This window comes from Podarcis melisellensis (assembly GCF_964234715.1).
Source record: "Podarcis melisellensis genome assembly, chromosome: 2".
NCBI classification, from domain to species: Eukaryota; Metazoa; Chordata; class Lepidosauria; order Squamata; family Lacertidae; genus Podarcis; species Podarcis melisellensis.
In genome coordinates, this window is record NC_138529.1 from 102459271 (window position 1) to 102478050 (window position 18780).

Below are 18780 nucleotides of genomic sequence, written 5' to 3' on the forward strand. Positions count from 1 at the left end.
TGTATTTCCTGAAATAATAAACACAAAATATTCTTTTTTAGCATTGAAGGCACTGACAAAGTTCACAGCATGGACAACAAACATAGTGCAAAAGGGAGTCTACAGTGCCCCCCTTCTTAAGAGGTGTGGGCTGATGTGCTTTCTCTCTTTTTTTGCACAGTAAGTAATGTAATATATCACAGGATCTGAGGGAAACGGTTTTTGTTAGAGCAGAATGTGCTTGTCAGCAGGGGAGGGCCGCAACTATAGAGCCGCTCGCAGGGTCACGTGACCGCTTATTCTCGTTGCCTCTGAAAAGGTCTTTGCAGAAGTGAAAGAGCTTAGCAGTATACTGCCAAAAAGTCATGCACGCTTAGAAACATGCCGAGGTGCGGGAAAGAGGGAGAGGCTTAAGGCTGTGCCAGGGAGCTGAGGGAGAGAGAGAGCGACCAAGACCTGAAAGCCTAAATGAGCCAGAGGATGGAAGACCAGGTGAGGATCCCACCTGGGGCGACTGGACTTTACAGAGCAATGCTAGTCAAATCAGGTAAGTGCAAACATGAGGGTGCTTTCTGAGCAGCGCAGTGCAAGTTATCTATATGACACTGGGTTTGTAGCAGAGCAGGCACACACCCACACCCATTTTCTTTGACAACAGGGATTGTAGATCTCACACTGCCTAGGAATTTCTCTCTTGGATTGCAGAACACATCTTGTATAGGAATGGGTCCCCCCTTTTGTTTTTCCGACTGAATTTCGCTATCCTGAGATGTCCGATTTTGGTGGCAGATTCTTTTAAATCTTTCTCAGCTGCAGAAGATTTTGCTGTGCATAGTTGTAGCATTACACAACTTGAAAACTTGTAAGGCTAATTGCATTTAGAAATATATTTTCTTTCTTTCTTTCTTTCTTTCTTTCTTTCTTTCTTTCTTTCTTTCTTTCTTTCTTTTTGGAAGACTGCCAGCAAATAAACCCTTGCTGAACTTTCTGTGACAATTTGCTCTGCGCTGTCAGCTGGGGCTGAGGGAGTGAACCCTGTTTCTGCGAGGTGTCTAGTTAATTATCTAATTAATGATGACGTGGTGATGCAAATCGGTAGTTTTTGTATTGTTCCCGGACACCCGTCACTGCTTACTTAGCAAAAGTAAATAGTTGTTTTGATCATTTAGATTACATAGTATTTCTTCATATTGAGTATATCGTATCAGCAGGACTGGAGAGATTCGTTTTATACTCTTTAGAGGTGGGGAATCAATATTGCTGCACTGCTTCTTTGCAATTATATTTTTAGAAAAATATTGCTGGCTACTGGAGTGGTTTTGGTGAACAGCAGCATGCTTGACATTTCAGAGAGGCATTTAAAATCATTCGCTGTGTTAACTCATCAGGGGAAGGAGAAATATGTAACTTGGCGTATTTATATGACTGCAGTCTTTTAGATCTTTCTTTTCCCAGAGAAATAGGAAGTTGGATTGCACCTGTATTAGCTAAGGGTGGGTTCCCATGTGCAAAACCTGGTTTAGCCAGGTGCGTGTGCAATAGGGTTTAATCTTCCTTTACCTCGAGACCTGATAAGGAGTAAGGACGATGACCCAAGATGAAGTCAGCCTCAGTTTCCAGACGCCTTGCTGCATTATGAATACGGGCAAATTAGATGTGGTTAATTATTTAATGTTTCACATGCGGACCACACAAAAGGGGCTCGGCCCTTCCTTTGGGAGCTTTTGTTCCTGAAAAAAAGGGCATCGCCTGACATTCGGGTGAGTGACGGGAGAGCAAATGGTGCCCCGTCAAAAGTTATGCTCAGTTTTTTTTGCTGGCAGATAACAGGCATGGTGTGGGAATCTCTGCGCAAGCCAAACTCCCACAAGCTGCTGAAGCAAGAGCTCTGTGATTAAAGGAATAGCTCAGAGTCACTGTTGGCTTAAATGAGCATATCGTGCGAGAAGTTTAGAGATGATTGGATAGGCAATTAATTGCAGAGACAATTGGTTGAAAAGAATTAAGGGTCACCAAGGTTTGCATCAGCCTACCTAATCCCCAAACTCATGCGACTCCATGCCTACAAGAAATTCCTTATTTAGGGAATTAGGAAGAGGAGTGAATGCACTTGCACAGGGCTGCCCTAGAATTGAAGTGGTCAGGGGAACCTATGCATGTAGGAACTCTTCTGTTCACACTGAAAAGCACATAAAGCTTTGGCCTGGAGTCCATGTAGCTCAGTTCACAAGCGTGGAATCTGGTTCCTCATTCAGTATCTGTCCTGAAAATCAAAGCTTTGGTTTTTTGTTTTTTTAAAAAAAGGAAAAGAATCAAGGTCCTAGACCTCATGATTGCAAATAAATCTACAGTGGTACCTCAGGTTAAGTACTTAATTCATTCCGGAGGGCCATTCTTAACCTGAAACTGTTCTTAACCTGAAGCACCACTTTAGCTAATGGGGCCTCCCGCTGTCGCTGCGCGATTTCTGTTCTCATCCTGAAGCAAAGTTCTTAACCCGAGGTACTATTTCTGGGTTAGTGGAGTCTGTAACCTGAAACGTCTGTAACCTGAAGCGTATGTAACCTGAAGCATATGTAACCCGAGGTACCAACAGTATTTGATTAGCAAATACTCCAAAATTAGAGTAGGAATGTACCTTAGGAGACAAGGCATTAACAGTTTCTCCTAGTCCTTTATCAGGCTGAGTATACAAGGTACATTTAAAGCACATGTATCTCCCCCCCCCCTGCAAAGGAGCTGTAGTTTATCCCTCGCAGAGCTACAACTCCGATCACCCTTAACAAACTCTCCCCATAGGTTATAGTGGCAAATTACCTAAGCCCCCATGCAGTCATCCCATCGCTTTTCAAAATAAATAAAAAAGCTCAAAATGTTGGCTGTGCAACAAGGTAAGTAAACAAAGGAAGAAGTAAATTTATGCAAGTGTTCTTAATTTGCAAAATTTATTGGGGACAAAAACTCCAGGTTGCAATTCTGTTCATCATCATCATCATTATTTATTAAATTTGTATACCACCTTTCTTCTGAAGATCACAGGACAGTTTACAACATAAAAAACAACAACAAAATGCATCGCATAATAACAACAACCCCCACCCACAAACACATTTAAAACGCCATGTATGATTTAATCAGCCATGGCCCTGCATGAAAAGCAGTATTTTCACCTGAGGCCTATCTTTTCGTAATTTTGAGCATTTGCAAACTCTTCCGTGTTCACAGATTCTTGTGCTCACAGAATACAACGGTTCCCCGCCCGTGTTCCAAACCTCCTGCCAGCTCCCTGCCTCTCTCCGGCACAGCCCTGCGATCTTCTATATCTCCGTTTCCAAAACAGGACCACGGGGCATCCAGCTGCCAGAGGTCTGGTTGCAAAGGTTGCGTCCATTGCATGCAGCCTAATTAAGAGACTAAAAAAGGCCCCGTTTCTGGATTATACGAAAGACCCATCAATTCCACCGTACAGTTCCCCACACGGTTGCCAATTAGATACCGCTGGGAAGCCCTCAAGCAGCGCTCTTGCCGGCCGTTGCTTCCCACCAAGTGAAGCTCTGAAAATGGAGGTTTTGCCGCTGCAACTGACAGCTACTGATAGACCCATCCTCTTCCACCATCACTCATGTGTCTTATCCCCTTTATAGCCATCCAAGCTAGTCACCAGCAGCAGCAAATTCCGTACATTAATTTGAAGGAAACAGGGCAACGTCAGACGTTGCCTTATAGCTCAATATTGCCCACGCTGACAGGCAATGGGCATACCTGAAGGAGCGTCTCCACCCCCATCGTTCAGCCCGGACACTGAAATCCAGCGTCGAGGGCCTTCTGGCGGTTCCCTCATTGTGAAAAGTGAGGTTACAGGGAACCAGGCAGAGGGCCTTCTCGGTAGTGGCACCCGCACTGTGGAACACCCTCCCCTTCAGATGTGAAGGAAATAAACAGCTATCTACTCTTTAAAAGACATCTGAAGGCAGCCCTGTTTAGGGAAGTTTTTAATATTTAATGCTGTATTGTTTTTAACACTTGATTGGAAGCCGCCCAGAGTGGCTGGGGAAACTCAGCCAGATGGACGGGGTACCAATAATAAATTATTATTATTAATATTATTATTATTATTGGGCAGCTTTCCAGGGATCCAGCCAGGATTTCCCCAGACTTCCTCACCTGGGGATGCCAGGGACTGAACCTTTTTCATGCAAGGCAAATGCTGTACCACAGAGCCACACAGTCTGTATAAAATATTTCCACGTTAATAATAATAATAGTAATAATAATTTATTGGTACCCCGTCCATCTGGCTGGGTTCCCCAGCCACTCTGGGCAGCTTCCAAGAAAGATTAAAAATACATTAAAATGTCACACATTTAAAACTTCCCTAAACATTGCCTTCAAATGTCTTCTAAAATTCAGATAGTTGTTTATTTCCTTGACATCTGATGGGAGGGTGTTCCACAAGGCAGGTGCCACTACCAAGAAGGCCCTCTGCCTGGTTCCCTGTAGCTTTGCTTCTCATAGTGAGGGAACCGCCAGAAGGCCCTCGGAGCTGGACCTCAGTCTCTGGGATGAACAATGGGGGTGGAGATGCTTCTTCAGGTATAAGTGGCTCACCATGCAGATCAAGTGATATCTGCCAGGTCACCCCAGGGATGGGACTTTTATTGTCTTTGTTTGTTTGTTTTACTACTTTTAATGATGTGGGGAAATTGTCCCTTTTCCTCTGTATGTTAAGATCATGTTAAGACCTTCAGGTGGCAGCCCTAATCAGATAATGTGGTGATAAGCAGAAGTGTCTTGGCCTGTGATGTGCGTTAGTTCCACTGTCCAGCACATTCGCCGTCTGAGGTAAAGAAAAGCTGTTACTTATCCTCAGCCTTTGCTATAAAAGGTCCACTGGTGCCCTCCAGGGACTACAACTCCCATCATTCCTGAGCATTGGCCATGCTGGGAGCAGGGCTGTCTTAACCATTGGTGCTAGGGGTGCACGGCACCCAGGCTCTCAGGGATGCCAGGCTGAGAGTTCAGGGCCGAGTGTTAGAGTCCAGGGAAAAGCTGCCCACGGCCGAGTGGAGCTGAGCCGGTCAGAGCACCGCAGGCTCTTCTGCTGCGGGCGGCTCTTTCCTGAACTCCAACACTTGCCCCTGAACTCACGTTGAGCCGCCCACAGCAGAAGAGCCTGTGGCACTCCGACGGGCTCTGCTTGGCTCGGCTGTTGGCTCTTGCCCCAGCTGCATGGCGGCTAACTGTTTAAACGCCGCGCCCAGAGCGCCGTGTAACGTTCTGGGCACTGTGTGAAGCATCCTGTTGCATGCGCCGAGCTGTGGGTTCCTTCCTGGCTTTTCCGCTGTTGGCACACTCTCCCAATGCCACCCAACGTGGGGTGCCAGCGTGAGAATGCAAGTGGCAGCAGAGGAAACATCTCCAGACGGGATCTGCCGCACGCCAACAGTGCCGACGGCAGCAAAAAATCCCAATGAATAGGAGCATGCGGATCCCGTCCAGAGATCTTTCCTGCACTGCCACTTGCATTCTGCGCTGGCATCCCACATTGGGTGGTGCTGGGAGCATGCGCAAACAGCGGAAAAGCCAGCAAAGGAATCTGCAGCTTGGCGCACACAACAGGATGTGTCGCGCAGTGCCCACAACATTACATGACGCTCCGGGCGCTGTGTGTGTAGCCGAAACAGCCGCCATGCAGCGGGGGGGGGGGGGAGCAGCAGGCGAACAGCAACCTAGGGGCACCGGGCAGAACTTTGAGCCCCGGCGCCTGGAAACGATGCCTTATGAGGAACGGCTAAGAGAGCTGGGCATGTTTAGCCTGGAGAAGAGGAGGTTAAGGGGTGATATGATAGCCATGTTCAAATATATAAAAGGATGTCACATAGAGGAGGGAGAAAGGTTGTTTTCTACTGCTCCAAAGAAGCGGACACGGAGCAATGGTTCCAAACTACAAGAAAGAAGATTCCACCTAAACATTAGGAAGAACTTCCTGACAGTAAGAGCTGTTCGACAGTGGAATTTGCTGCCAAGGAGTGTGGTGGAGTCTCCTTCTTTGGAGGTCTTTAAGCAGAGGCTTGACAACCATATGTCAGGAGTGCTCTGATGGTGTTTCCTGCTTGGCAGGGGGTTGGACTCGATGGCCCTTGTGGTCTCTTCCAACTCTATGATTCTATGATTCTATATGCTTAAGACGGCTCTGGATGGGAGTTGAAGTTCAACGAAATCTGGAGGGTACCAGTTTGAAGAAGGCTGTGGTGCATTTCTATTAGCATGCCTAAGACAGGTGTGTTACTGAGGCACTAAATCAAGCACAGAATATAAAGTATGTCTCTGGTGACATAGAGCACATGACTTCCCCCAAAGAACACTGGGAACTGTAATTTAGTCCTCATGGAGCTACAATTCCCAACACCTTTAACAAACTACAGTTCCCAGGATACTTGTGGAGATGTGCTTTAAATGTGCTTAAAAGTATGGTTTGTACACAGGTTCAGTCTAACAATGAGGCTGGGCGGGAGGTTGCCTAGATTGCATGTTATTTCACATTTCTCGCCTTCAGTATTCTCAAAAAGGCATTAATATTGAAGTTTGGGCATTATGGTAACTTTAAAAGCAAGGGAATTAATTGACTCTTCAGTTGGCAAACCACCCTAGCCCTAATCTTTCAGAAATCCGACTCTCTTCTTTGCTGGTCTGCAAATACAATAAGGCTGCAATCCTAAACACGTTTTACTAGCTAGTAGGCCCCATTGTACAAAGTGTGTTGGCTTGCACTGTGGAAACTGCAAAGCAGATCCTTCAGAAACAATGGGGGGGATTGTGTGCTGTGAAGTTTCGCCTCTTTTGTGTCAGCTTGCGGAATGGAAATGAAATAAATTATCAGCCACTCCTCAGCCGCATGAAAACTATCTCTTGGCATTTGGCTTTTTGACACAGTGGAATGTGTATCCTGTTTGCAGACTTGAAAACATGTCATAAGAGTCCACAGGCACTTGGTGCCCCCAAAATCATATGGGTTTTTAATCACCAGCCCCCCCCCCAGTAACCCACAATATGTGGAATTAAGGACCAGGGTCCTGCCTCTGACCACATACTCAAAATTAGATTTTACTACCAAATTAGCCTTTTACCCAGTTGCAGCCTGTTATGTAAGGGTCTTGGCTCCATGGGGGAAAAGGCTCTCCTTCCTAGGCCAGTCTGTTTGGGAATTCCCCCGATCGGCCGCAAAGGAGGGCAGGACAGCCCTCCATCAGCTGGAATTCAGGTTGGCCAATCATTGGCCAGAGAGGACAACGCTTGGGTGACGGACCAGAATGAAATCCTCACCATCTTAATTTAAAAGGGGGGGAGCTGCCCTTTTTCATTTTGGCCATCTCTGCTTTATTCATTCATTAAATTTCCATCAAAGGATACCAGGCTGGCAAACCTCAGAGCTTAAGGCAATTAAAACAGAGTATAGTTAAAATAAAACATATTTAAAATATTTAGAACATCTATGAACGTTTAGAAACAATCGCATACCCCCACCGTTAGGAATTTCACGGTTGCCATGGCCTGTGTCTGACAGCCGTCAAATGCCTGGGTAAACAGGAATGTTTTTAAAAACCACTTGGAGCCACTGCCAAGAAGACCCTGTCGCAGAGGAAATCCATCCAGGCCGTAACTAGAGGCACCACCACCAAGAGGGCCTCTCCTGATAGTTTTAGGGCCCGAGGAGGTTGATATTTAACCAATCCAATTCGCTAATCTACTGCAAATCCTTTAGAGATCAGTCAGTAGATCCTGATCTACCCATACCATGGAGTGTGAGACTGAGCTGCTAACTAAACCAATTAGGAGTATTCAATGGGATTTACTTCTAAGTATACATGGTTAGTTAGGATTGTGCTGTAAGTCAGCCATTCCCGATTGTACTGTAACTGAGTTGGGCTTCAGCAGACTTGTAAAATAGGGATATTCTTTTACACCTTCAAAATCTCCACAGTGCTTGCTATTCCTGCTTTTCAAGAGGAGGTGAGGCACTGTCTTTCTCTCTCTCTCTCTCTCTCTCTAAGGCATTATTTCTAAAATCCATTTTATTTGGACAAGGCTTTTTTGACAGAGTTCGGAAAATATCAGATTTGGTCACCGAAACCTTGAAAAGGAGGAGGGAGAGTTCAAGTTGGCATGGAAACCCTTTTGTATTTAATATCTGTACTTTGGCAGGCAAAATGCTACTTTTCTTTAATGGCCCACTGTAATGTCAGCTTCTTGGAAACACCAACTGCGTTAGTCAAGGAGAAAAGATTCCAAGTCTCACTTCTCAGGGACGTATATTGTCTCTGTATTTGAAGTAATGCCCCTTTCTCTGGAAAGTAACCTGAGAGCTTCAGTTTGCTGTTAAAGGAGAACTGGGGCGGCTGTTTCAGAAAGCACTATTGCAAAGGGCTTTACGACAGCATCCGCACGGCCTTTTCAGCCTCCATAGACTGAAACAGGAGCATGGGGAGTTGTCTTAAAGGCCTTAGCAAAAATGGTATTTGAAGCAGCCCCAGGCGTCTCCTTTAAGAGAGCAGACAGGTACTGATGGTGGGGGAGAGAAGGCTCTCTTGTCACCCACCTACCCACTTGCTTAAAGCAGAGCTGCTTCAAAGAGTGCTTTTGCAAAGAGCTTTAAATTGGCCAGTGATGTCAGCTGGTGGGCAGGTGGGTGTGGTTTGGGGGAAATGGCCTTGCTGGCAAAATTGGACCTATTCTTGGGTCAGGACCGGCCTGTGGGATGACAGTTCCCCATCCCTAGTATACCGGATATCAGTGGAGGGACAGGGACTACTGGAGAAATGAAAATAAACTAAAAATTAACGGACTGCATTCAAGAAGTTCATTGACAAAGTTGTGCAACAAGATGTTAAGGGGACCGACTTCCAGTTTAAGTTAAATCTTGATTTTTGTCCAGTGGTGGTGTATCGCCTCTCATTGTGGGCAATCCTTTTCCCTTTCTTTCTCTTCTTACAAATAATGGGGAAGATGCTCTGTCATAGCACTGTTTGCACTAGGTAATTCTGTTGGCAATGAAGAGCACCACAGCCCTGGCTACTTATTTTGGTTGCAGCTTTTTGTTTAAGCAAGAAAAACTGTGGAATAGTCTGTTGCTTCATCTTATGTGGTATATCCACTCCCTCCAATATGGTAATTCACTCCCTCCAACGTTAGAATTTCGCCTTTGAGGGCTACTTTTGCTTCGCCCTCCTGAAGGCATAAAAAAAAAAATCACTGTCCAATTACTTTAGTTTAGCGCTAATTTAAATTGTGGCTTCAGGCAACACAGCATATAGCGCTGAGTTACCCAGCAACACCCTACGCTGTGGCCAAAACCCTTCAGTATTGTTCAGTCACAAATCAGCTCTGTTCAGCCAAGGTCCCCTGAAAAATTAATTAATAGCTTCCTCTTTGTAGCTTCTTGCCATTCTGTTGCTTCCTGTTCAGTATTGACTGTGAGGAATAATGATTAAGTACCTCTTAATTAATAAGCTCCTCCACTCCGGTAGAGCTTTGACTACATCATCTTCCATTTTCCCCTTTTCTTAGGTAGCTAAAACAATATAATTTTGCTACAAAAGAAAGAAAACAAAATGTAATAAAAGAAAGCCAGCTGTTAAAGCTTCTCCGTGCAGTGAACAGAACCTGCCTAATTAAGGAGCAATTAGTCACTTATCGCCCAGCTATGCTGAACAGGAAACAATTAAAGGAGCAGAAACCAAGCTTTTAACTAAAGCCCTACAAAATATCAGCATGAGAGACAAAGGATGAAATGGTGAAAACGGCAATGATCAATTGGGCTATAGATATGGGCCACAATATGTATAGAGTTAGATTTGTGGGGGAAACTGTGGGAAAAGAGGAACAAAATTCACAGCGTGCTATGGCTCTTAAGGAAAATTATTGGAAAATGATTTACAGATCGTACCTGTTACCAAATGAATTAGCGAAAATGTATAAGTCAGACTCAGGTAAATATTGGAAGTGTAAAGGTACAGATGGAACCTTTTGTCACATGTGGTGGACCTGTAGAGTGCTTAAATAATATCGGGAAATGATATATAATGAATTGAAATAAATATTTCAGAAGACCTTTCCAAAGATGCCTTCCTGTTAGGAATAATGAGGTCCGAGGTACCAAGTAAACAAACAAATTTGTTTATGTATGCCACTACAGCAGCAAGAATACTATATGCACGAAAACGGAGAGAGGAGATCGCACCTACGAAGGAGGAGTGGCAGATGAAATGGAATAGGCGGAATTAGCAAGAAGAGGAAAGATTTAAAGAGGAATGGAAGCCATTTGTAGACTACCTAAAATACCATTGTAAAAATGTTAGAGCTTTAGTCGGTTTGGAGTAAGCTAAGTTATAGCTTATACAGTGGTACCTCGGGTTAAGTACTTAATTTGTTCCGGAGGTCCATACTTAACCTGAAACTGTTCTTAACCTGAAGCACCACTTTAGCTAATGGGGCCTCCTGCTGCTGCCGCGCCGCCGGAGCCCGACTTCTGTTCTCATCCTGAAGCAAAGTTCTTAACCTGAAGCACTATTTCTGGGTTAGCAGAATCTGTAACCTGAAGCGTTTGTAACCTGAAGTGTATGTAACCCGAGGTACCACTGTAATGAGAAGAATTTGAATGTTGAAATAGTTAGAAAAAATAGACTATGCAGCAGGAATGGGAAACTTAGGGAGCCATGGAAGGATGGACAGGAAGTCGATGGAATAGAATAATGGATTGACGTAATGTATCTATTGTTTCTTCTCCAGTTCTGTATTTTGTACTCTTATGAATTCATAAATAAATAAAACAGTCAGCAGTGCTTTGATACTGGACAGACTGGGTTGCAATTACATTTTGTTGTGGGAGAAACATGGAAGGAAAGCATACATTGTGGGAAGAGTTGTAGCTCAGGGATAGAGCAGTTGCTTTGCATCCAGAAGGTCCCAGGTTCAATGCCCGGCTTCCTCAGGAAGGACTGGGAAGAAAGCTGCCAGTCAGTGTAGACCAGGCATCCCCAACCTTCGGCCCTCCGGATGTTTTGGACTACAATTCCCATCATCCCTGACTTCTGGTCCTGTTAGGTAATAATAATAATAATAATAATAATAATAATAATAATAATAAAATTTTATTTATACCACACCCTTCCTGGTTCAAAAAACAGGCTCAGGGCGGCTAACAACAAATTTAAAACACTTAATTATAAAAGGAGCATAAAATACAGTATAAAAACATGAATAACAATAAAATTCAAAAATCAATTTAGGGGAAATAAGCATTAGATAATCCCCAGGGCTGCATGGCTGAATTGGTCCTACTTGGGCCAGCGAGGAGACCAGGGGAGAATTAGCTGTGGAGTCTCAGAGCGGGTGATCCTCATAAAAGGGGAGGGAGAGGGAAGGAAGGGAAGGGAAATAAAAGATCAGGCTGAATTCAAATTAAAGGCCAGGCGGAATAGCATTGTCGTACAGGCCCAATGGAAGGAGGTTGAATCCTGAAGGGCCCTAGTCTCATGGGACAGAGCATTCCACCAGGTCGGAGCCATCACTGAGAAGGCCCTGGCCCTGGTGGAGGATAGTCTGACTTCCTTAGGGCCCGGGACCTCTAAACTATGGTTATTCATGGACCTTAAGGTCCTCTGCAGGGCATACCAGGAGAGGCGGTCCTGTAGATATGAGGGCCCTAAGCCACAAATGGATCATGGGAGTTGTAGGCCAAAACATCTGGAGAACCGCAGGTTGGGGGTAGACAGTACTGAGCTAAAGGGATCGCCAGTATGACATAAGACAGCATCCTATGCTCCTAAAGCAGTGGAAATGCAATTTGACGGCCATGATGTGTTCTGGATTCTCCGTAAAAAAAGTTGAGTAAGTATAGCACTTCCAGAGAAAAAGTTAGTGTTGAAGCCACATTCGTACAACAGTGCAAAATCCTGGTTAGCAACACATTTCTAAAGATATTAGCAGAGCTGTAGGCGGTATGGTTTAATAGCTGAAAGTATTAGAGGAATTGATCGTCCTCCTAATTAAGAAAGATTTAAAGAAGTGGTGCTTTTAGCTTAGATAAAAAACATCTAATAATGGCTATGAAAGATTTAGGAGATCAAGAATTAAATTCCCAGGTGTCAGAAAAGGTTTTTTATGTATGCAACAACTGCGGCCTGTGTTTCGGTAGCCCCAAAATGGAAAATGAGTGAGGTCCCAACTAAAGAAGAATGGAAACTTCAAGTTGACAGAATACGCACAACTTGCAGACTTAACATAATAACAGAACAAGAAGAGCATACGTTTAAAGAAGATTGGGAAATGTTTATTGAATATATGGCAAATAATTGTGTACAGCTGAAAACGCTGGCAGCATTAAAATAAATTCAACAGTGTAAATAAGTTGTGTAATAATGGAAAACCAATTGGTATAGTTTTTGTAAAATATGCAGGGATATAAGATATGCAAAATGAACCATGGAAAGAAAAGAAGGGAAGTCGTTGATATCTTAAGTATGTAAAAATTTTATCTGAAATTGTAAAACAGAAAATTTAATAAAAATTGTATTTATTTCTTTAAAAAAAGAATGATGTAAAAAATTTGCTTAGGGAACATTTTTCATCCTCTGTCAAAGCACAAGAACTTGTGCTCACTTAATAGAATTATTAGGCAACAGCTTTTAGCAAATGACAATGCTTCTTTATGCAGCCTATTTTTATCTTGCCACAAAACATGGAAGTGGCCTTTTTAGCGTGATGCTTCTTTTCAGAAGGCTGGGAAAAAAAATAGGTTCTAATTTTTTATTTTTATTTTTAATTGAACTATCTGCTGTCAGTCTGCCATCAGCAGCATAGTATCTTGGGCTGTTCCTCACAACTGTGGAGTAGCAGTTGCTGTGACATCATCACTCATGGGTTGGGTTTGAGCACAACCCGTCTAATGCCTCAGTATATAAATAGGTAGGGATGCGGGTGGGACTGTGGTCTAAACCACTGAGCCTCTTGGGCTTGCTAATCGGAAGGTCGGCGGTTCGAATCCGTACGACGGAGTGAGCTCCCGTTGCTCTGTCCCAGCTCCTGCCAACCTAGCAGTTCGAAAGCACACCAGTGCAAGTAGATACATAGGTACCACTGTGGCGGGATGATAAACGGCATTTCTGTGCGCTCTGGTTTCTGTCACGGTGTTCCATTGCGCCAGAAGTGGTTTAGTCATGCTGGCCACATGACCCAGAAAGCTGTCTGTGAACAAACGCCAGCTCCCTCGGCTTGAAAAGCGAAATGAACGCCGCAACCCCATAGTTGCCTTTGATTGTACTTAACCATCCAGGCATCTTTTACCTTTTTTACCTATATAAATATGTGTGTGGCAACATGCAGAGGTTGAATTTGACTCAGGGCAGTGTGCAACTGCCTTGCCATGGTCTGATTTTCATGAAAACTCACACAGGTGGGATTTCCCCAAAGGCTCAGCCACACTGAGTGGTTCTTGATCAGAGCACTTGGATCTGCACACGTGCTGAGAGAATTGCATTGGCTGCCAGGCAGCTATTGGGCCATGTTCCGGGCCTTGTTGCTAACAAATAAAAAGCCCTAAACAGCTTTGGGGCCAGGTTACCTGAAAGATCACCTGCCCCTCTATCAACCTGCATCAATCTGTATTAGTCTGACCCTTATTCTCAGATATTCCTTCCCTAGCAGAGATCGTTCACATTTTAAAATGCTTCCCACCCCACCCCCGCTTCTCCTCCAGTTGCCATGGAGTCTAAAACATTACCAAATACCCCAAACAGATTGTAAATGATTGCCAGTGTGACTAATCTAATTCTGTCAGATGTGGTCTTAAGACTAGTTTGAACTGCAATGGGTTTGGCTATCTCTCGGCATAGAGATCAGCATTGCCAGCTGCCCTGAGTTTGCTCTTATGAGGCAGGTGTGTAACAAGAAGGTGTTGCTGCCATCTTGGTCCAAGAGACCATGATCATTGATATATCTGTTATTGGACTTAACATTCATTGGTGTAAAGGAAGGTAGGGCTGTTATATTAAGAAATAAGGGACTCGGCTATATAGCTGCAAATGAAATGTTTTGAATGCATAAGTGCAATATACAATTGTGACACCAGATGGCGAATGTGAGCTATAGCAATTTCAATGAATTTTTCAAAACAGTTTAAAAAAAAACAAAAACATTTCACAATGCTTTTAACGTGTGTGTAGATCCCACCCAAAACTGCAGAACGCTTTGTACGCTGAAAAGTGCTGTAGCAGGAATAACGTTGCTCCTTTTGAAAAGCAAAAGTGAACGAGGGAACAACGAGGTTTTCAAGTTTGTCGGTAAGTGATCAGAAGAGGGGAAATCAGAGAAAGAGGAAAATAATCAAGCAGAGATTGGACGCAGCTTCCCTTTTCTTTGTTGGGCGTTCCTACTTCATGCTAGCTGTGTCTTTGCAAGATCGTTTGCATTCTAAAGCTAAACGTTGCATTTTATCAGCCCAAAGTCGTGTGCTGAAGCTCAGTATGTTTGCAAGCTGAACCTTCACTGAAATCATTGAAGCTGACTTCAAGGGAGTTGTGCATTGGATTACAGCCACGCTGATCCTAATAAATGGGGTATTATTGTGTACTGCTACTCTTTGGTGTATGTGTGTACATATACATATGGTAGACCTACAGAGCTGCTGGCATTTCTGGACTCTTCTTGGGGACGTCATAATGAGCTTCTGCACTTCCAAATGCCCCACTACTCCATGGCCTAATAATGTTGCCTTGTGGTTAAGGACAGAAGCTATCAAGAGGAAGTTCCGGATCCAGGTGGAAGATTCAAAATGTTGATGACTACAGAAAAAAAATGCCAAGATCCTAGTTATTGAGTGCTACGTGTCCTGTTAGCTTTGCCACGTCAATATTCAGAAACTGCTCCCTTTGTTTCCAGAGAGAACCACACATTCCTTACGAAGCTCGTGCTTCTGCAAGGTGAGGTCCAGCAAAAACCTGCTATACCTCTCCTTTTTGTAAATATTTGTCTGAAACTCACTCGGCTTGTTGAAGTATGTTCATGCTTCAGTCACTCTGAGCTCTGCACTGATCTGTACAATCTTTCTGGCAATCCTTCTGAGCTGTCTCCGGGTCAAGATTCTGTTCTCTGTCAAGCCAGGCACCTGGTAATGTTTGCAAGTGCACCGTGCTCTGCGTGCTGCTCAGTGCCGGCCCTACTATCGGGCAGGATGAGGTGGCCCGCTCAGGCAGCAGGTGTTGGGGAGCAAGGCAGTGTTGGGGGACAGGTCTGTTTTTTCCACACAGACTGTCTGCACCCTCTAAGCCAGCCTGCTGCCCTCAGGTATGGTGGGAGATATGCTGTCCTGTTACCAGCATTGAAATAAGATTCAACCGGCCGTCCAGTCAGCTTCTGTACATGGAATAGGAGGAAGGGCGCCATCTTGCCTTTTGCCACAGACGGCAAAATGTCTTGAGCCAGCCCTGGTACTGCTGCACAAGACAAAAGCCGCTATTATTCTCATAGGCCAGGGTGGGAAACTTCTTTAGTCCACCAAGCCTGATCCCCCGCCCACCCCCCATAGGCCAACTCTGGCAGATGGGCAGGACAATCCACCTGTCAATCACTTGATGTCAGCACAATATTGGCGGGTGGTTTGTCCAATCAAAGCCCCTTGCTCGGCTCTTCCCAAGTGCCGGGCAGTGCTTTGGTTTTCAGGCACTTATGGACCATAGAGCAAGGAGATTTGCCAGCCATCTGTCAGATGTTTGTGAAGCAGCATGCAAAGAGCATAGGAGTTGCTTTCAGCAAGTGTTGAAAAGTGTGCACTCTTTCACACAAGCCTTTGTACATGTGTAAAGACGGCTTGTGCCTCCATTCAGTGTAATGTGTGTTTCCGTTTTTGGCCAGAGCAAGGAGGAGCTCCTGACCTCAGTCTTGAGATACCTTCCTGTCCACTCATCGCCATCGATTTCTTTGGTTTCGAACATTCTGGGATGTCGTCAAATTAATTCAGCCTCTCTTTGCGAGAACAAAGTCCAGTCCTCTTCAGTGAGGAGGAGCTCAGGGGTTACGTAAGAGCGAGAGGGATGAATAACAACCAGAGGCTGTTCCTTTCTCCTGACAGATTGCCCAGGAACTGGCGTCTCCCTGCTCCTCTCATTTTACACTCAAATATCCAAGTGGGAACACTTGTTTGTCACAAAGGCCGAGGGATCGCAAAACAAAAGGCTCTCCAGCTTCTCATTTTCCTTTACTTTAGAGGGCAAATTAAATAGGTTTTCAAGGTTGTTTCTTTCTTCCCCTGCCTCTAATGTTTCAAAAAAATCATTTCAATGGACAAGTGGAGAGTTTTTGGGGGGAGTCAACAACCATTGGATATCAAAGCCAGTGTATGACTTCAGCAAGAGCATTTTATTTGCCAAAGGGACTTTCATAAACTAGAGAGGCAGTGTGGTGTAGTGATTGGTGCATCAGACTCTGAGTGGCAGAAACTTGGTCCAGATCCCCACTCAGCCATGAAGCTCACTGAACGACTTTGGGCCTATCACACATCTCAACCCAATCTACCTCAGGGTGGGCATGAGGATGAAAGTGAGGGGGGGGGACTTAGGAACATAGGGAGCTGCCTTATGCTGAGTCAGACCATTAGTCCACCTACCCCAGTATTGTCTACACTGGCTGGCAGAGGCTCTGCAGGGTTTCAGACAGGTGTCTCTCCAAACCCCACCTGGAGATGCCAAGGACTAGACCTGGGACCTTTTGCTGATGCTCTGACCATGTGTGTCACTTTTTCCTTGGAACAAAGGTAGGATATAAATGTTTTAACCGCATACATTGGTACCTCAGGTTAAGAACTTAATTCGTTCTGGAGGTCCATTCTGAACCTGAAACTGTTTTTAACCTGAGGCACCACTTCAGCTAATGGGGCCTCCTGCCGCCGCCGCATGATTTCTGTTCTCATCCTGAAGCAAAGTTCTTAACCCGAGGTACTATTTCTGGGTTAGTGGAGTCTGTAACCTGAAGCGTCTATAACCTGAAGTGTCTGTAACCCGAGGTACCACTGTATCGATCTGGCAAGGAACAGGCTCTAGGTTCTTCCCTGGTTTTGTAGCAGCTCCCAACAAAATCCTCTGAGGGAAGAAAGTGGGACCGAGCTGCCTGATCTCACCTCGCCCATGATGGAAACATCCTTCCCTTAGAATCATAGAGTTGGAAGCAACTCTGAGGATCATCTAGTCCAAACCTCTGCAATGCAGGAATATTCCCTTTATGGAGAATTGAACCAGCAATCTTGACATTATCAGCACCACACTCTAACCATCCAGGACCATCGCTGGCAACTTGGTAGTCATTTTGCAATCATTATCAAAACTTGTGGGGTAGGTCAATCTTATGACCATCTTACAGATGAGAAACTCAGGCTGGAGATAGCAACGTAATGCAGAAAGCAAGGTCTTGTTAATAATGATAATTTAAAATTTATACCTCACCCATCTGGCTGGGATTCCCCAGTCTCTCTGGGAGGCTCCCAACAGAATATTAAAAACACGATAAAACATCAAACTTTAAAAACTTCCCTAAACAGGGCTGCCTTCAGATGTCCTCTAAAAGTCAGGGACTTGTTTATTTCATTGACATCTGATGGGAGGGCGTTCCACAGGGCGGGTGCCACCACCAAGAAAGCCCTCTGCCTCGTTACCGGTAACTTTGCTTCTCACAGTGAGGGAACCGCCAGAAGGCCCTTGGCACTAGATCTCAGTGTTTGGGCAGAACGATGGCGATGGAGACGCTCCTGCAGGTATACTGGGCCGAGGCTGTTTAGGGCAGGCTTCCTCCAGATGTTTTTGGCCTACAACTCCCATGGTCCCTAGCTAGTAGGACCAGTGGTCAGGGATGATGGGAATTGTAGTCTCCAAACATGTGGAGGACCGAGGTTGAGGAAGCCTGGTTTAGGGCTTTAAAGGTCAGCACCAACATTTTGAATTGTGCTCAGAAACATACTGGGAGCCAATGTAGGTCTCGCTCAAGGATCTCCTATGTCCTGGCCCCACAGCTCTCCCTCCACTACCTGGCTTGTAGTATTGCCATATAGCCTGGAAGGAAGCTTCCAGGTGACCTGTTCATTGAACATTCATCCTGAACTGTTTTGGCATGGAGTTCTGATGAAGTTGGCTATTCATTGAGCATCCATTCTGACTTACTGGTGGAGATGTTAGACACCGCTGCGCCAAAGCAAGTTCATTTCCCCATCGCTTTGCTTATCGCAAAAATGAAACGAAACCCAGCTTTTTGGGGAAATTAGTTTGCTGTGCAAAAACCTCCCAGTCAACCCAAATTTGCTGACATGTGACTGAACCCCACTGAAAATAGTGACAGTCTGGATTCTGGAAGCACCCTAAGATTCTTGCTTCCAAAGCTGTGGAAGAAGCATTTAAAAACCACACACACTTTTACTGAAAAAGTTGTACAAAGGAAGGAGCTGTTCCAACAAGGATCATTCTTAGATAGGGAGCTGCACTTTCCTGAGTGTAACAGGTGTTTCTTGTTTCGTAAGAGGCCAGGGTGAGCCGCAGGTCTTTGTCTCAACAACGGTGGCCAAGCTAGACAAAACTAGCCAGCCTCTCTTTCCCTGCTAGCCGAATGGGGTTTGCGACTGCTGCAAAACAATTTGGTGCACAGAGCGGCTGGATCCGCTACCCTGCAGCGTTTAATTGCACCATTGAACTTTTCGCCCCAATTATGCTGATGTAATCAGTTGTGATCTGTTTTTCTCCCCTTCCCTTGACCCCCCCCGCCCCACCC

At 44.9% G+C, this 18780-nt stretch overlaps 1 protein-coding gene across 1 annotated transcript in view; it reads left to right on the forward strand.

Annotated features, from left to right (window-relative positions):
- The first annotated feature begins 227 nt into the window (after positions 1-227).
- Positions 228-18780, forward strand: part of FAM107A (family with sequence similarity 107 member A) — a 32930-nt gene continuing 14377 nt past the window's right edge. The window contains exon 1 of the mRNA XM_081903424.1: positions 228-526. Coding sequence (XP_081759550.1) covers positions 448-526 — 79 coding nt within the window. The 5' untranslated portion in view covers positions 228-447. The remainder of the gene's footprint in view (positions 527-18780) is intronic.